Consider the following 15,140-nt stretch of genomic DNA (forward strand, 5'->3'; position numbering starts at 1 on the left):
CCTGGTACTACTTTTAGTTCCTAAAGAACACTGTTTTGTTGCAGAAAAGCTTTAACTTCTCTACTACAGCAGTGCCCTGTCAAGCCTCCCTTAAGAGGCTTGGAGAGTTTCTTGCTTTTGACATCCCATTTGAGCTCCAACTGAGGAGGAAGCCTCCTGATTCAGGCCACAACCACATCACTGTGGTGATCACCACCCAGTCTCCCGCTTCCACCCCAAAACCCCTTGCAGTGAACTTCCAACACAGACCCCAATGTAGCCATTTAAAAAAAAAAAAAAAGAGAGAGATGAATCAGATTATGTCACTCCTGAGTTCAAACCTCTCCAATGGCTTCCCAGATCCTGAAAGTAAAAGCCAACATCCTCCTCATGGTTTCTAAGCCCTGCATGATCTCACTCTGTGTGGGTGGCTGGCAAGAGCTCAGTGAGTTCATCAAGTGAATGAATGATCAGTGCTTGAAAGCGAACTGTGATTACATGATAGAGGTGCCGTCCCTTTCCTCTCCCCCATGTACCTTATCCTTGAACATGCTTTCCACCTCAATAAACCCAAGGCATATGACCTGCCTCATCTATACCAGCCATGTCATCAGTGTTTATTAAGCACAACTGGGGACTGTGGGCTGGGGCCAGCATCAATACAGAATTCAAAGGGGGAGGGGCCCCAATCATGTGTTCAGAAAATAGGAGGATGAGGGAAAATAGGAGGGAATGAGGTAGGGAAGACGATGTCCAGGGTTTCTATCCAAGGAAATTTTGTCTCAGTAGAATTTCAGGGAAGCTGATCAAATCCTGTATTTATAAACTAACTATATTATGGATAATACCCAAAAGACTTCTGGTCAGACAGGACCAGAGAGTGCTCCCAGAAGTTTTGGGTAGGAGTAAGGCGGAAGACAGGAGATGGTGATGGAATGGATGCCTTTGAAATGGACAGGTTTCTTTGCCAGGGGAGGGGGAAAATGAATGACAAGCAGACTGCAGAATTCATGTGCTTAAAAATTATTTACCACAATTCCAAATGCCTTTTCATTTCAATCAACATAGTGTGTTTGGGGAAATAAAGTGATCAGGGAAGGTGGAGTACCGCAGGGAGAAAATGCACTATTACTCTGTCGTCAGCTCAAAGTCAAACAGGAAATGAGTTTGTGACTGATGTATAAACATGTATTGGAAAGAACCGCCCCACTCCCAATCCTAGGACCAACATCTCCCTCACTGACATTAAACACCATAGGCAATTTCACTTTACGTGAAAGGGTTTTAAAAAGGTCATTTGACTAATATCCCTCTATGGTTAATTTCTATGAGAGGGGAACAAAAACCTCAACAGGGAATTAATTATTAAAACTTAAGCCATTGGATAAAACTGTTGGCTTAATTTTTCACTGTAAACCATGGATTTACTCTTGAAGGTGATTTGCTATTGTAGAAAACACATTTTTAACACTTCTTTTCACTTACCCAAATTAATTCAAGGAGACTCAAAGAACTAAATCTGACTGAAAATCAGGTGAAGGCTTTCTGGTGCCCATGATTAACGTGAGCACGTGAAGAGTCTGCCAGTTCTGGCTGAGTGGCACCGGAGTGCAGCCAAATTGGGGGTGATCTCCTTTCACTGTAGAATGCGCAAGCCCTATCACGGCCAGTGGCGGCGCGTCACCAAGGTGACTCAGTATCAAATAGCCCGCAAAGATTCTAACCCAACACCAGAGACTTCAGCCGTACAGAGGGTGATAACAAGCCTTATCCACAGCACCTTCAATGTAGCATTTTTATGCTGCACTGAGCGAAATACAGAGGCCACTCAAGTTACTCACTTTATCAGGAATTAAAATAGAATTGCTGAAACAGCAGACTAGCCATGGACACAAAAACAACACAAAAAGCCTTTTGTTTAAACAATCCGTAGTGCTTTGTTAAGACCTGGGTCATTTAAATGACTGTCTTTGCCATTCTACCTTTTGTGTGTTGCTTACCAATAAAAAAAAAAAAAGAAACAAAAAGGCAACATGTCTCTTAACCTACTGAAAAAGCAATGGCTGTTCATTTTCCCTTGCTCTTACATCAGACTTCCCGCTCACAGGGGAACTCCTGTCTCAGCGCTACTGCACTCAGGGTAGTCGGTTAATTATAAAAAATTTCGTGAGCCCGCAAATCCAACAAGACAAGTTAAACAATCTCTTTTGTCTATCATTTCCATTCTGTTAATTCCTCACTTTTGTCTTTGCTCTTCTCTTTCCTCAATAGAGAATTTGATCCATTGTTTCATCAGGTTGGGCCACTTTCCCTAAGGACAAAAATTCCTAAAGAAGTTTAATGAAATACCAAACATAAAAAAAAAAAAGCTTTTAATAACATAGAACATGACCATTTGTCTTTGAAAAGTCAACCTAATTAAATTCACAAGCACTGAACAAGAGCACCGAATGAAGTCATTCTTCTCACCAAAGCCCTAGCAATACAGCAGCGACAGAGTGGGGCCACATTTCTGTCAAACCTCCGACACCACCTAATGAACACCTTCACCATTTCTTTTGCTCCATCTCAAAACTTTCCCAATTCTCTGCCTAGGACACACAGGCGGAAACCTGACCTCCACCTGCGCCCCCGAGTTCAGGGCCTACTGCTTCCTGCCTCCTCAGGGAACACCCTCCCCATTCTCTCTTTGTATCTGTGTTCTTTCCCCTCCTCGCCAGCTCCTTTTGTCTACAACCATGTTTTAATCGGCTCTAGTTTTTAAAACAAGCAATAATATTACCTCTATGTTGCCACCACCTCAAAATACTGTCCCTTATTCTCTTTGTTTTGCTGACATCAATTTATTCTACTTCCCTGTTTCTCAAAAAATTACTTGCATTATTTTTCTGCTTATTATCTGGCTTCTTACATCCAACACCTTCCTTGAAACTGCTCTTTTGAAGGTCACCAATGGCGGCCTAATGACCAGCTTAGTAGCCTTTCTTCAGACTCTCTTGCCATCTGCGAGCCTCATGAAAACTGCCCCTGACTTTCTTCTTCCCCAATTACTCTTTTACCAACTTCTCCTTCCCAGCCCCCTAAAATAAAGGCTTCTGGGCTCAACCCTGCGCTCCCACCACCCTCCATCTCCTCATTCCTGCATTTGCACCCCTCGTGCTGTGGCTTCAGCCCTCGCCCCTCTCCCGAGCTCTAGGTGACCTTTCCAGGACCTCCACAAACACAACAGTGATTACAGTCCGATGGAATACCAAACATAGAAAAAGAGGAGCTTTTCATAACATTACCATTTGTCTCTGAAAAGTCAGCCTAATTAAGAAAAGCACCAGACTGTGTGCTGGGGTCGCACAAATGACAAGACAAGGTCCTGCTCCCAACGGTCTCGCTGTCAGGCAGGGAGATGAATGAGTGAACACCATTCTGCAGCACAGACGGAGCAGTTGAAAGGAGCACTATAAGGTTTTGTGGGAATGTATGGGAAAGTGTAGAACGCGTGTCCAAGTCTGCCCTGCAGAGTCCAGGAAAACCTCGTGGGGGCTCAGACACCCACAAGGTGATGTTTCCAGGGAAATGGGAGTCAGCCAAGTGTAAGAGATTACGATACTGTAGGAAGAAGGGCGAGACCCGGACACGGGGTGGAGAAAGGGAGCACAAGACAAGCTAGCATTCCAATGCAAGGACTTTATCCTTACAGGTGAAGGCACAGGTAAGAGCGTGGGTGAAGGGGTAGGCGGCATGAGGCTAGACAAACAGGTTAGAAGATCATGAAGGTTCTTAGGTGCTAAGGAGCTGTGCTGTGAGAGGAGCTCTTAGGGAATTTTTAACAAAGGAGAGACATGATCAGATTTATGTTTTAAAGACAACACCCATGGGCAGGGGTGAGGCTCAGTGATACCACCCTCATCAACCTTGTTACTCATACCTACATCTTATCTCTCTGGCTCGCTTTAAGGGTCTAGGGAAGGCAGCAACGTAATTCCTCTCTGACTCAGCCATAACATCCAGCCCAGTGCTTACCTGCAGGATGCACTGAACTTAGACAGTCGATAACCCAGTCTGTCAGGACTTCCGCTCAGCAGTAACTTCTATCCTGGTGTCAAAAAAACTTCACATATGTCACCCTTAAGCAGCTAGCTACTGACAGGCCAAGCAGCATTTTGAGCTCGGAGGGGAACTTAGACATCATCAATTGTTTTCCAGAGCAGGAAGCCAAGGACAAAAATGGGATACGATTTTCCAACATCCCACAGGCTACTGGCAGCACTGGAATCAGAATTCTGGCCTCGCATCTCAACAAAATGTCAATGCTGCTGTTTTAGGAAAGATGAGACAATATATTCCCTACCCCTGTTGAGTGGCTTTTTTTTTTTTTTTAAAGATTTTATTTATTTACTTGACAGAGATAGAGACAGCCAGCGAGAGAGGGAACACAAGCAGGGGGAGTGGGAGAGGAAGAAGCAGGCTCATAGCAGAGGAGCCTGATGTGGGGCTCGATCCCATAACGCCGGGATCACGCCCTGAGCCAAAGGGCAGACGCTTAACCGCTGTGCCACCCAGGCGCCCCAGAAAGTAAGTTAAAATTCTATACGAATGAGTCTATGTTATTTAACGTTTCTTACTTATAAAATATTAAAAACAACCTTTCTTTAAACAGTGATACTTCCCCTTCTTCTACCTATCAATTTTACCTAAGGATTCTTCAGGACGAGCACAAGTAATGACCAGGCAAAGAGTGCTAAATCATTGTTCCCTTGTATTTCCCTTATCCCTTCTAAAATCTGTGTCTTTTTTAAGTCCACTGAGGTACTAACGACCTATTGGCATCCTAAAAATATATACCAAATACCATCAGAATGAAACAACAGTTATAGATACTTGACACACCCTATGTCCCATGATGTAGCCCTCCTTTCTTCTCTTAAACCTACCTGAGTTTCAATGAAAGCAGGACTGAGTGAAGAGAGGATTTCCAGAGCAACAGTGAAGCCCCACCTTTGGGCATCCACAGGCTAATCTGCATTCCCTAAGTGAATCCCCTAACAAAACCAAAGCTGCCCTCAGCCTTTCGATATTCCAGTGAGCCCTGCCCCTATGACCTTTCTGAAAGCTGATGGCAAGCATCAAAGCATCTGCTCAGTGCCTTCAGGATCTGAGATCCAGACACACAGGTGTGGGCTGAGCAAGAAACCTCATTTCAAATACTGACCTCATCATCTATCAATTGCAAAGTAGCTATAAACTAATTCTTTCACTTCCATGGGTCTTGGTTTACTTATCTACAAAAGCAAAAGTGGGCTTAATCAGAGGATGTGGGAGGTCCCTTCCAGCTCTAGCAATCTAGGCTCTTTCAGAGGTTGATGGTGGGTGGGAGAAAAAGTCACCTTGCTTATGTGGATGAAATGAACCTGGGTGTCAAGTGTCTGCGTCTGTCCTTGTCATCCTTGTCATCGGATGATGCTTCTGGTTCTGTTTCCTATGTCCCCCTGCCCACAGGATATCTCTGGAGCATAACAGGTAGGAGAGAAAGCATCAGCTAAATTACGACAGCCATTTGGGAAAGAGGGCTGAGATTTATAAAATCATATCTGTATTCCATTGCACTTAAATTAAAATGCACCCTTCCTTCCACAAACACTGCTTCCAACTTAAGGGGCAGGTACTTTGAGATACTTTACAAAAGTAAGTTCATTTTATTCCCATGAACACAGATATGATGATCTTTATTCTACAGATGAGAAAACAAGGTCAAAATGTCAAGGAAATAAAACTCAAAACTGAACTCAAATCAGAGACACCTAGTACATAACAGGCAGGATTTGAACCCAGATGTGCCACATACTCTTTTCATTAAACCTGGATTTTTCCTACTGGGAAGCAAGAGTATGAGGGTTCTGGAGTTTAGGTCATAGTCTACTTTTCAACCAAGGTAATGGTTCTATTGATATTTGCTTTATAATTATTTTTTTAGTATTTTATTTATTTATCAGAGAGAGAAAGAGAGTGTGCACGAGTAGGGGAAGGGGCAGATGCAGAGGGAGAAGCAGACTCCCCACTGAGCAGGGAGCCTGGACTCGGGGCTCCATCTTAGGACTCTGGGATCATGACCTGAGCCAAAGGCAGAGCTTAACCGACTAAGCCACCCAGCCACCCCTATAATTACTTATTAAACTGTACAATATTTTAGGTATTTATGTTATATGTCATAGTTTTTTAAAAAGTGACAAAAAAGAAAAATAATTCAATGTTTAGCACAGGTAGGCAAAGCAGATGTTCATCTTGAGTATGTCCGAGGCAGTGAGGAGATGGATTATTCCAGGAAAGAGAGCTCTCGGCCAACAGCCACAAGGCCATACCAACAAAGGCATCTCCCAAACAGTCCTGTGACACCTTACACAGGTGGAGCACCCAGTAGGAGCACCTACAGACAAAACCACAGGACCTGCGCGCCCAAGGCAGACAGATAAAATAGCCAAGTCACTTCATCAAGTGCAGAGAGAATCCCACCACCTTTCCCGAACAGACTTATCTAAGCCAAAGGCGAACTAGGAGGCTTCTTGACATCAACGGTAGATGCAGTGATCCTTAGATAAAGTCTGTATGTCAGGAACTGTCAGAGGAACCTGGCTGAAACTACTTGGAAACCTTGTCCGTAATTTTAAGAAAGGTGTGCCATTCTCTAGCGTTGAACAGGCTGTGAGCATACACGTGCACACACACAAACTACTGTTTTTAACCGGTTGGTATGAACAGTCATTTCTTCACATTGTAAATCCTCAATTCCTATAATAAATATAACCCACTGACTGTGAATTAACGCAGGCCAGATCCACCCTTCCTCCCTGTGCTCACACTTCTAATTCTAGAACCATAGAGCGGGCTGACCTGCTAAAATGTATTTCTTCAGGAAGGACAGCTGTGACTAGAGAACATTTTCGATACAACAACAGATGCTCTGTGAACTAATTCTGGCAGGAGTGGACATGGACACAGTAACTAAACTGCCTGTTAAATATACTGTGAGAAACTGTGTTTCTCTCTCTCCCAGGTTGGGCTTTTGGGGGATGGAGCCTTGAAAATAGCATGTCTTTTATTTCAGCCTTCAATATGCTCATAATTGTCAAATGAGGTCTACAGTTCTACAGAAATAAAATCTGAACCTTTCATTCAGCCTAACCATGCTCACCCCCATCCCTCAACTCCCCTCTTCCCATTTAATGTGGCCCTTTAACTAATGCTAAAAATTATCCAGATAGATATTTAGTTAGATAAAGGTTACCCATCATCACATCTAACTCAGATAAAGTTCATGAACGTTTCCAACAACTACGGAGATTGAAAGGGTAGAATTCTTCTGGAAACTCAGTTAAAAGATAAAGTGAACCATAAGAGACTATGGACTCTGGGAAACAAACTGAGGGCTTCAGAGGGGAGGCGGGTGGGAGAATGGATAGGCTGGTGATGGGTATTAAGGAGGGCACGTATTGCATGGTGCACTGGGTGTTATACGCAAGTAATGAATCATGGCACTTTGCATAGAGAACTGGGGATGTATTGTATGGTGACTAACATAATAAAAAATATTATTAAAAAAGATAAGTGTTATAGACAATGGGATCCATCTTCAGAAATTGACTATTCACTGACAGGCAGATGTCCTGTTGAGCCAAGTATAAAAATACTATTTTTAAGTCTAGGTACATGTTTGTATTGTCGTTAGCACTAAATCATTACCTACATCTCTAGTAACAAATCAATAAAATCAAATCATTTGGTCTAAGAGCATGGTCATCAAATTCTATCAAATTCTCCAGAGAGTAGCCAACAACAAATACAAAAGATCTCTGCTCTGTTTGGACCAGAATAGAGAAGACTTGCACATAGAAGACACTTCTCCAGGCATTCCACATGCCACATGGTGCCCACCTCCTCTTCAATGGCAGGATGACAAAGTGGGCAAGTAGGGAAGGGGTCTCCCAATACTTTTCTTTTCCAGCTGACTGAGCTCTCTACCTGCCCACTGTACACCACACACATCTCCATTACACCACTGTCTGTTTACTTCAATCTTGACGCAAAGTAGCAAGCTCAGCTCTTTAAAGTCAGGGACCCATGAACTTTTATTAGTTCATTTAAAAACTCTTGGCACAGCGCCCCCCCCCCAAAAAAGAACAAAAGCAAACAAACAACAAGAAACTCCTAGCATAGTACAGAATTGACGCTCAAATGCTTAATACATTGAATCTATTATCTGTCTTTATGTGCTAACTCAAACAGCTTTTTCATAGAAACATTTTTTAGTAAACCCATTCCTTCCTCACTCTACCGACCTTAAGCATTTCTGTATTACTTTAATAAGCAAATGTTTACAACATTTATTTATTAATTTAACTAGTACTCATTATATCATCTCCCTCCATATTTTATGATCCTCGAGAGGACAGCTGGGCGACCCTAAAACCTGACAGAAGAACTTACATGATGAGCATTTAATGATTATGAAAAAGCACCAACCTATTTAACATTGAAGAACAGTATTCCTTCCTTAAAATTATGGATAAGGTCACAGTAAGAAGAGAAGGAACAAAGTAGATTACTCATTGTGAATAATAAGCTACTTTTCTCTATTTTTAAGCAAAGAACACTGAAGGCAAATTAACCTAAACTGATAGCTTTATATACCTTATATACCTTAATGGTGCCATATATTCAGGGACTGGATTTTTTCTTCTAATCGTCACTGATAAGGAGGTAATAAATGCTCTGCACTTGTGTTTATTAACTCAGGTTGTGAACATGGTGTATGGGAAGTGTGGGATGGGAAGTTCCACGCATGCGATTAAAAGTAAATAAATGAAGAGGAAAACAATTCAGATGCTCTTTCTCATTTCATCTTCAATCACTGTTTTTAAAGTTATTATTTATCTAAACATCTCTTCAGGAGTATTTAAATCCAGACTTTAAAAGTTGAGCTCCAAGAATCTTTCAAAATTATTAACTTTATTAATGGTAAATCCCTTAGATGAAACATTGTAGGACCTCAGAGCAACCGCTAAAGCATTTACCTTTTCAAAATAAAATTCAAGTGTAGGCAAAACCAGTGGTGATGATATTTCACATGGCTCTACTGAATGATCAAAGGGAAAATAAAATCAGGAAAATCTACACACACATGTTCAGTTTTCTCAGGGAAGAAAAGAGAAGCTCTGATCTGATACTTGCAAATACAAGAAAGAGTCAGTGAAGCACAATTTCCTGGAGAGTGATCAAAACCCAGCCGGGCCCGAATACCCAGACTCACACACAGCTTCCTGAAAGCGCTCTCTACAAGCCAGACCATGCAGAGCTCTGTTGTTCATAGCTCAGAGAGAAATGTTAACAATGGCACTGCCTCTGGGGTTTGTCCTGGGAACTGTGCCATTTAATATTCTTATTAATTATTTGGTGGAAGAAGGTGAGCTGTAAGGAGAGAAGCTCTTGGTCGAAATGTCCTGAAGATAAATTGCTAGGTGGGGAAGGGATGCAGAAGAAATTTTAGTTGGATTTAGGTACATCATGAAGGCAACAAAGTCCAAGTACAATGCCAAGGCCATACAGGAGAGCCCAACTAATGCAATTCTTTTCATTTAAGCTTACGGTCACTAAATATATAGGTGAGGCAGGCCACATGAAAAGGGGGACCCAATAATCTCAGCTCTGGACAGTCCAAAGCCAAGGCTGTGGGATATGAGATACAGTAAGATACATGAGGTAATGTAAGCATTAGAAAAAATTCAAGGAAGAAAAAGTAAAACTATCATCTAAAATGTTTGTATAGTTCTGTTCAGAATACCAAACCTATTATGAGTCTAGTGATAGCTATTCCTTCTTTCTCGAAGCAGAAATTATCTGCTTTCCCTAACTCCTATATAGCAATTTTTGGCACATCTCTTGAGAATTTTTCGCATTGCGATTTGTACTATAGAAATAAGTATAAATTCCTTGAGAGCCAAGACCCAGCCTTTGTAGCATGCACTTCTGCCAGAATAAAAGATTTCCAACAAATGGATGTTAAAGTCAATGTAATGCAGCAGTTCAAAACATGGGCTCTGCAGCCTCTCACTATCCAAATTTAAATCCTGGTTTACCATTAACTAACTTTAAGATCTCAGAAAGTTTCAGATCTGTGTGTCTCCGTTTCACCACCTGTAAAATTCGTATAATAATAGTAAACAGGATTACTGTGGGGATTAAATGATATAATACAAGTAATGGGCTTAGAACTGAATCTAGCATATAGACAAGTGTTTAATAAATATTAGTTAGGGTCCTCATGCTGGGTTTTCCTTGAATCAATAACAGATTTTCTTCTAGATTTAAGTCTTTCACAATTAGATAAGATCCAGTTAAATTAAATTTCAATTTCAGATAAACAATAAAACAAGAAGAAATTTTTAAGTTTTTTTAAGTGATGTCTATACCCAATGTGGGGCTCGAACTCAAGACCCTGAGATCAAGAGACACATGATCCTCCAACTGAGCCAGCCAGGCAGGTACCCCAACAAACACTTTTTAAGTAAAATGATGTCCCAAATATTGCCTGGAGGAGGAAACTGGTAGAGGCAGCAGCATCTGGCAGAATAAGAACATTAGTTTGCTTTTTTAAGGAAAAAGTCTCTGAATCTTAAAAGACATTCCTTCCTCTTTTAAAGAACTTCTTCTTTACCACTTTTAAGAGAAGCCCTCCTTGTCACACATTTACACTTCTTATCATCCACAGTAAACTGAAGTAAAAATGAAACTTTGAAACTAGATAGAGGCGGCTACTCTTCCTGTATTTCCCACTGTCCACAGTAAACTCCACCCACCTGCTGACAGACCCTATGCTTAGGAGAGCAGCTGGGCGCTGCCCAAGTTCTGAGAAAACAAACCACTTTGAACTCTTTCAAAGTCTATATATAGGCCCCCTTTCTACCCAACTTGAACTAAACAGGACAAACCATTACAAAGTATTAGCTTTAACAAATGTGCCTTGAATACCTACGATGGTTTAAAAAAGGCAGTGGCAAAATTTCACCTGTCAGCAGGGGTTTATTTGGATGACATTAGTACTGGTGGTTTGAACATTCTAAGCAGGGGTGGCCTCTGTGCGGACAGATTTGCATGTCAGTAAATTGGCAGGTTTCTACAGAGACCAGAACATTATTAGGCATGTATTAGGTTGGAAGCATTGATGATCTCTTCTAAAAAAACAACACACTGTGTGTTCACTACAAATAGATCTTTTTTACAAATAGCAATCACATCTGTGCTTTCAATTCGAATGGTCAGTAACCCAAGAACAGCAAGCTTGCAGGATGCAATCTTACCCCTCAATACTGATTTGAGGTTGAGCTTGGCTTGGCGGTGCAGGTCCTCCACACAGGGTGGTCTTGTAGTGGGAAGGAACACATTCTCCTGCTGGTGCCATGGGGCAGTGTAGTGAACTGTCCATCTACTCTCCTCATCGAGGTTGGAAACCGCTGGAGAAAGAAAGGCAGAATAAATTCTGGTGTCAAAGTAAGCTTCAGTGGCTCCAAATATTTTCCATCAAGATCGGTTCTTGGTTTCTAACACATTCATGGGGTAGGGGCCAAGAAAGGGGAAATGGAGCAAATTCTCAGTAAGGTTTAATCTTAGGCTCCAGGGGTCCTTCCCACTGTGTTCTGTCTCTAAAGGAAAAGCTGAAACTGTCCATCATCGCCCACAATGTTTTGGTAGAACTGTTTCCTCAGTTAATTGCTTCCCAGCATTTTAGGCTCTCCCTCTACTCCAAAGTTAGAAAACAATTAAGAAAATTGATAGAGACCTCCAATTCCTACTTAACTCTGCCACAATGAGTATTTATTATCCAATTGTACACTGCCATTGCAACAGTAAATGTTACATTGTCAAGACAGAAACAAATTTCCTACCAAGAGGTAGAGACCCAATCTTTCCACTCTAAAGCATTACTTTAAAACATCACTGTAATAAACTCAATTAGAAAAAAGTAAGCATAAACATTCAGTGAAATATATTTAAATAGCATATCTAATAGAAGTAGAAATCAATTTGTGCTACAAAATTTTCTCTACATTTCCCGCTTTCATGGAATACTCTTTTTTTATGCAATACTATTATATTAAAATATTTGTTTAAAAATTCCAATGCAAGTGACCCTTCCCAACATAATCCAATTCAACTGAGTTTTCCCAATACAAAAGAGTACATCAGAGGGGAAGCTATAGGTAATCATGAGAGTACCCTCTCTCCGTAATAACTTTCCTTGACCCCCTAGGCCTTGGGATCTCTGTGTCTATTTTGTTTTTTCCTGAAATACAGACTGATTTGGGGTACCAGTGGAGCCCAACATGAAGCTGACAGCACCAAACATATCCATCAACAATTTGTAATCCTTTCTATGTATCTGCTGCCGTAAGCCAGATACAGGGAGAGACAAGGGAAGTTTAAGAAAAAAACCCTGTGCTAAAGCATTTCCTGGGGGTGACAAGTAAAACCAGCAGATCCTAGAATTGTGAGCCAGGGGCAAGTCTTCCCTGACTCTGACCTGTATTACAGAGTGCACACTGAGCATACACGTTTATACAACATAGCATGGTCCTAGAAACGAGACCATAAAACAGATTCTCAAAATACAATGAACAAGCATGCATCAACTATTGATCTTTTCTATTTGAACATATTGCAAATTAACTCAAAGTACTTAATAGCACAGTATTAGAGCTACTGCAATGATCAAATGAAAGCATGACTGTGGCAGGAGCAGTGAAATTAATCTAATGGAGCCCCCAACTTCAGACCTATGGCTGAAGGGCAACTTGGCCTTTCTCCATGCTCTTAGGAACCTGAGTCACAGGTTAGCACTCAACTATAGCCCATCTTTTCTACAGCTACTAAATTCTGTAAGCCTCATCTTCAAATAATCCATTTCTCAAATCATCCCAACTTCTCCATAAGTTGCTAAATGGGAAAATAAACATCATGGACTAGACATCAAGCTAAAAACAGAAATGTCTGTGTGCTTTCTGCTTTTAATGTTTGACAAACGCAGCAATGTAAATTAGGCACCTGGTATTTCACGTACCTCTTGTTGAACAAATTCTTTGCATGGTGCATGTAATTATCAACTTAATACACAAAATCCACAAAGACCAGATATAGCCCTTATTTACTACGTGCCTGAGCATCTCGAACAGGGCAGAACTCACCATGTCCCCCAAAGAGTAGCCATGGTTAACTGGAATGTTTTGTGCTGATGTGCATTTATTTGGAAGACTGAATTACCACACTTCATAGCTGAAAACTACTGAAAAGTGAAACTTCCTATTTGCCAGTTACAAATCCAATCCAAGTAATGGTACTTGTGTCTGTGCAATCACACCATCGGCCCCACTGTGCAGCTACCAACTGGCTCCTATGAAAGAACAGTTGTCTCTTCTCTGGAGCATCTCACTCCTGCCAGGGCAGATTTTAATCAGTCCGTCCAAAGACAGCCTTCCACCGAGGGAGCTGCAGAAAAAGGAGCCCAGAGGGCTGTTCTTTGTTGCTTTCTCCAATGTCTCTCTTACCAATCCTCATACCCATCCACATTTATCTAGTTTTAAATCACAGGTCCAAAGGCTAAACTAAACTAAGCCAACGGCTATGTAAAAACAAAAACCATGTATCTGTAAAATTTATACTCTGCAGAGAATGAAGAAGCACCTGGATTAAAGGCATGTAAACCAATGGTAAGTCACAATGAGGCCACGCCACAAATGCTGTGCACTTTACAGTGACTGATCAGTCTAGACAGAGTTTGTCCTGGAGCTCTGAAATAGAGTTCCAGGAGTTTCAGAGGATCATCCTAATCAAAAATACTTGAGAGATCGCACACAGCCTCCTGCACGGTAAGCCAAGGAAGCAAAAGAAAAACATGTATCAAGGCAGACGTAAGGTAAATACGAGGCTTCCCCTCGCCTTTTTCCAAAGGGCTTCTTTTGAGAAGCACAAAAGAAGTGAATTCACCTAAAATCCCAACCATAAATAAATAAGACAGGCTAAAATCACATATTTCTGCCCTAGAGTTATAAAAGTCTGAAGTATCTGAACAACTTGGTAGAGAATGGAGTTTAACTTATACTCATTATGTTGTTTCACATTCTAACTCCATCACTCAAAAACATGTAGTACAAAACACACACACACACACCCCCCCAAGGGGGAAGGGAAGAGAAATTACTTACTTTTTTTCTTAAAAAGTTTAATTAAAGACTTGATCTTTGCATTAATGAAGACCACCATTTCCAGGATGCCTACATAGAGCTTAGAAATTTAAATCGCATTAAAAGCTCAGCCCAGCAGGCAGGTGGTGAGCTGCATCCTTCTGCTTCCGATTCTAACTTTCTTCCTCCCCTCTCAAATCCTTAGACATCTGCCCGGGGCTGATGTAATGTTGAAGTTGAGTTTATTGTCAGGCAGTTACAAGCCATTAACAGTCCTTGAACCTGAAAAGCTCCCACTGAAACCTAATCTTTAAGGCTGAGAGCTGCAGTGACAAAGTGTACAGAAAGAAAGAGAAAGCCAATCACAGTTCTTATTTGCATGATAGCCACATCAGTCTTTCTGCCTCGGTGCTCATTTATTCACTTTCTCTCCAACAGATCCGAAGTTTCTCCTCTCTGGAGTCCATGAAAATAGTGCAAATTTTCCTCTACGCAAGTCAAGGTAAAACAAATGTATTCCCCATTTTCACTAGGCTACTAGCAACATCCAGATCTGTTTACTGGAGCCCACAAGTCTTACAGGGACTCTGTTTTGACTCTATGACTCCAGTTAATTCAGGCATTTGAACTGACTGGGGTGGGGGGGAGAGCCAAACTATTGTTTCTCCGACCACGCCCCCAGGGCTCTGCCTCCCACACCAAAGGAACATTTACAAGCAGTAAAACTTTACAACAGAATCTCCAACAAGCTGCAAGTGATGACTTGGTTGCATTTTCATGCAAATTAGTACCTCCTGTCTTCTCACCCAGTTGTTTTTTATTTGTTGGTTTGTTTTGGGTTTGTTTTGTTTTTTTGCCAGTGACTGAGCATCAGCATTGCAATTGTACCCTAATGATTTAAATCTGTATTTTATTTTATTTTTTTTAAGATTTTATTTA

At 41.3% G+C, this 15,140-nt stretch overlaps 1 protein-coding gene across 1 annotated transcript in view; it reads right to left on the reverse strand.

The window, feature by feature from the left end:
* Positions 1-14,443, reverse strand: part of NHSL1 (NHS like 1) — a 67,210-nt gene extending 52,767 nt beyond the window's left edge. Inside the window, exons 1-2 of the mRNA XM_034670785.1 lie at positions 14,223-14,443; positions 11,325-11,477 (exon numbers count right to left, since the gene is read on the reverse strand). Of these exons, the coding sequence (XP_034526676.1) occupies positions 11,325-11,477; positions 14,223-14,280 (211 nt within the window). The 5' untranslated portion in view covers positions 14,281-14,443. The remainder of the gene's footprint in view (positions 1-11,324; positions 11,478-14,222) is intronic.
* Between the last annotated feature and the right edge of the window lie 697 nt (positions 14,444-15,140).

Source organism: Ailuropoda melanoleuca, chromosome 10, assembly GCF_002007445.2.
Source record: "Ailuropoda melanoleuca isolate Jingjing chromosome 10, ASM200744v2, whole genome shotgun sequence".
NCBI classification, from domain to species: Eukaryota; Metazoa; Chordata; class Mammalia; order Carnivora; family Ursidae; genus Ailuropoda; species Ailuropoda melanoleuca.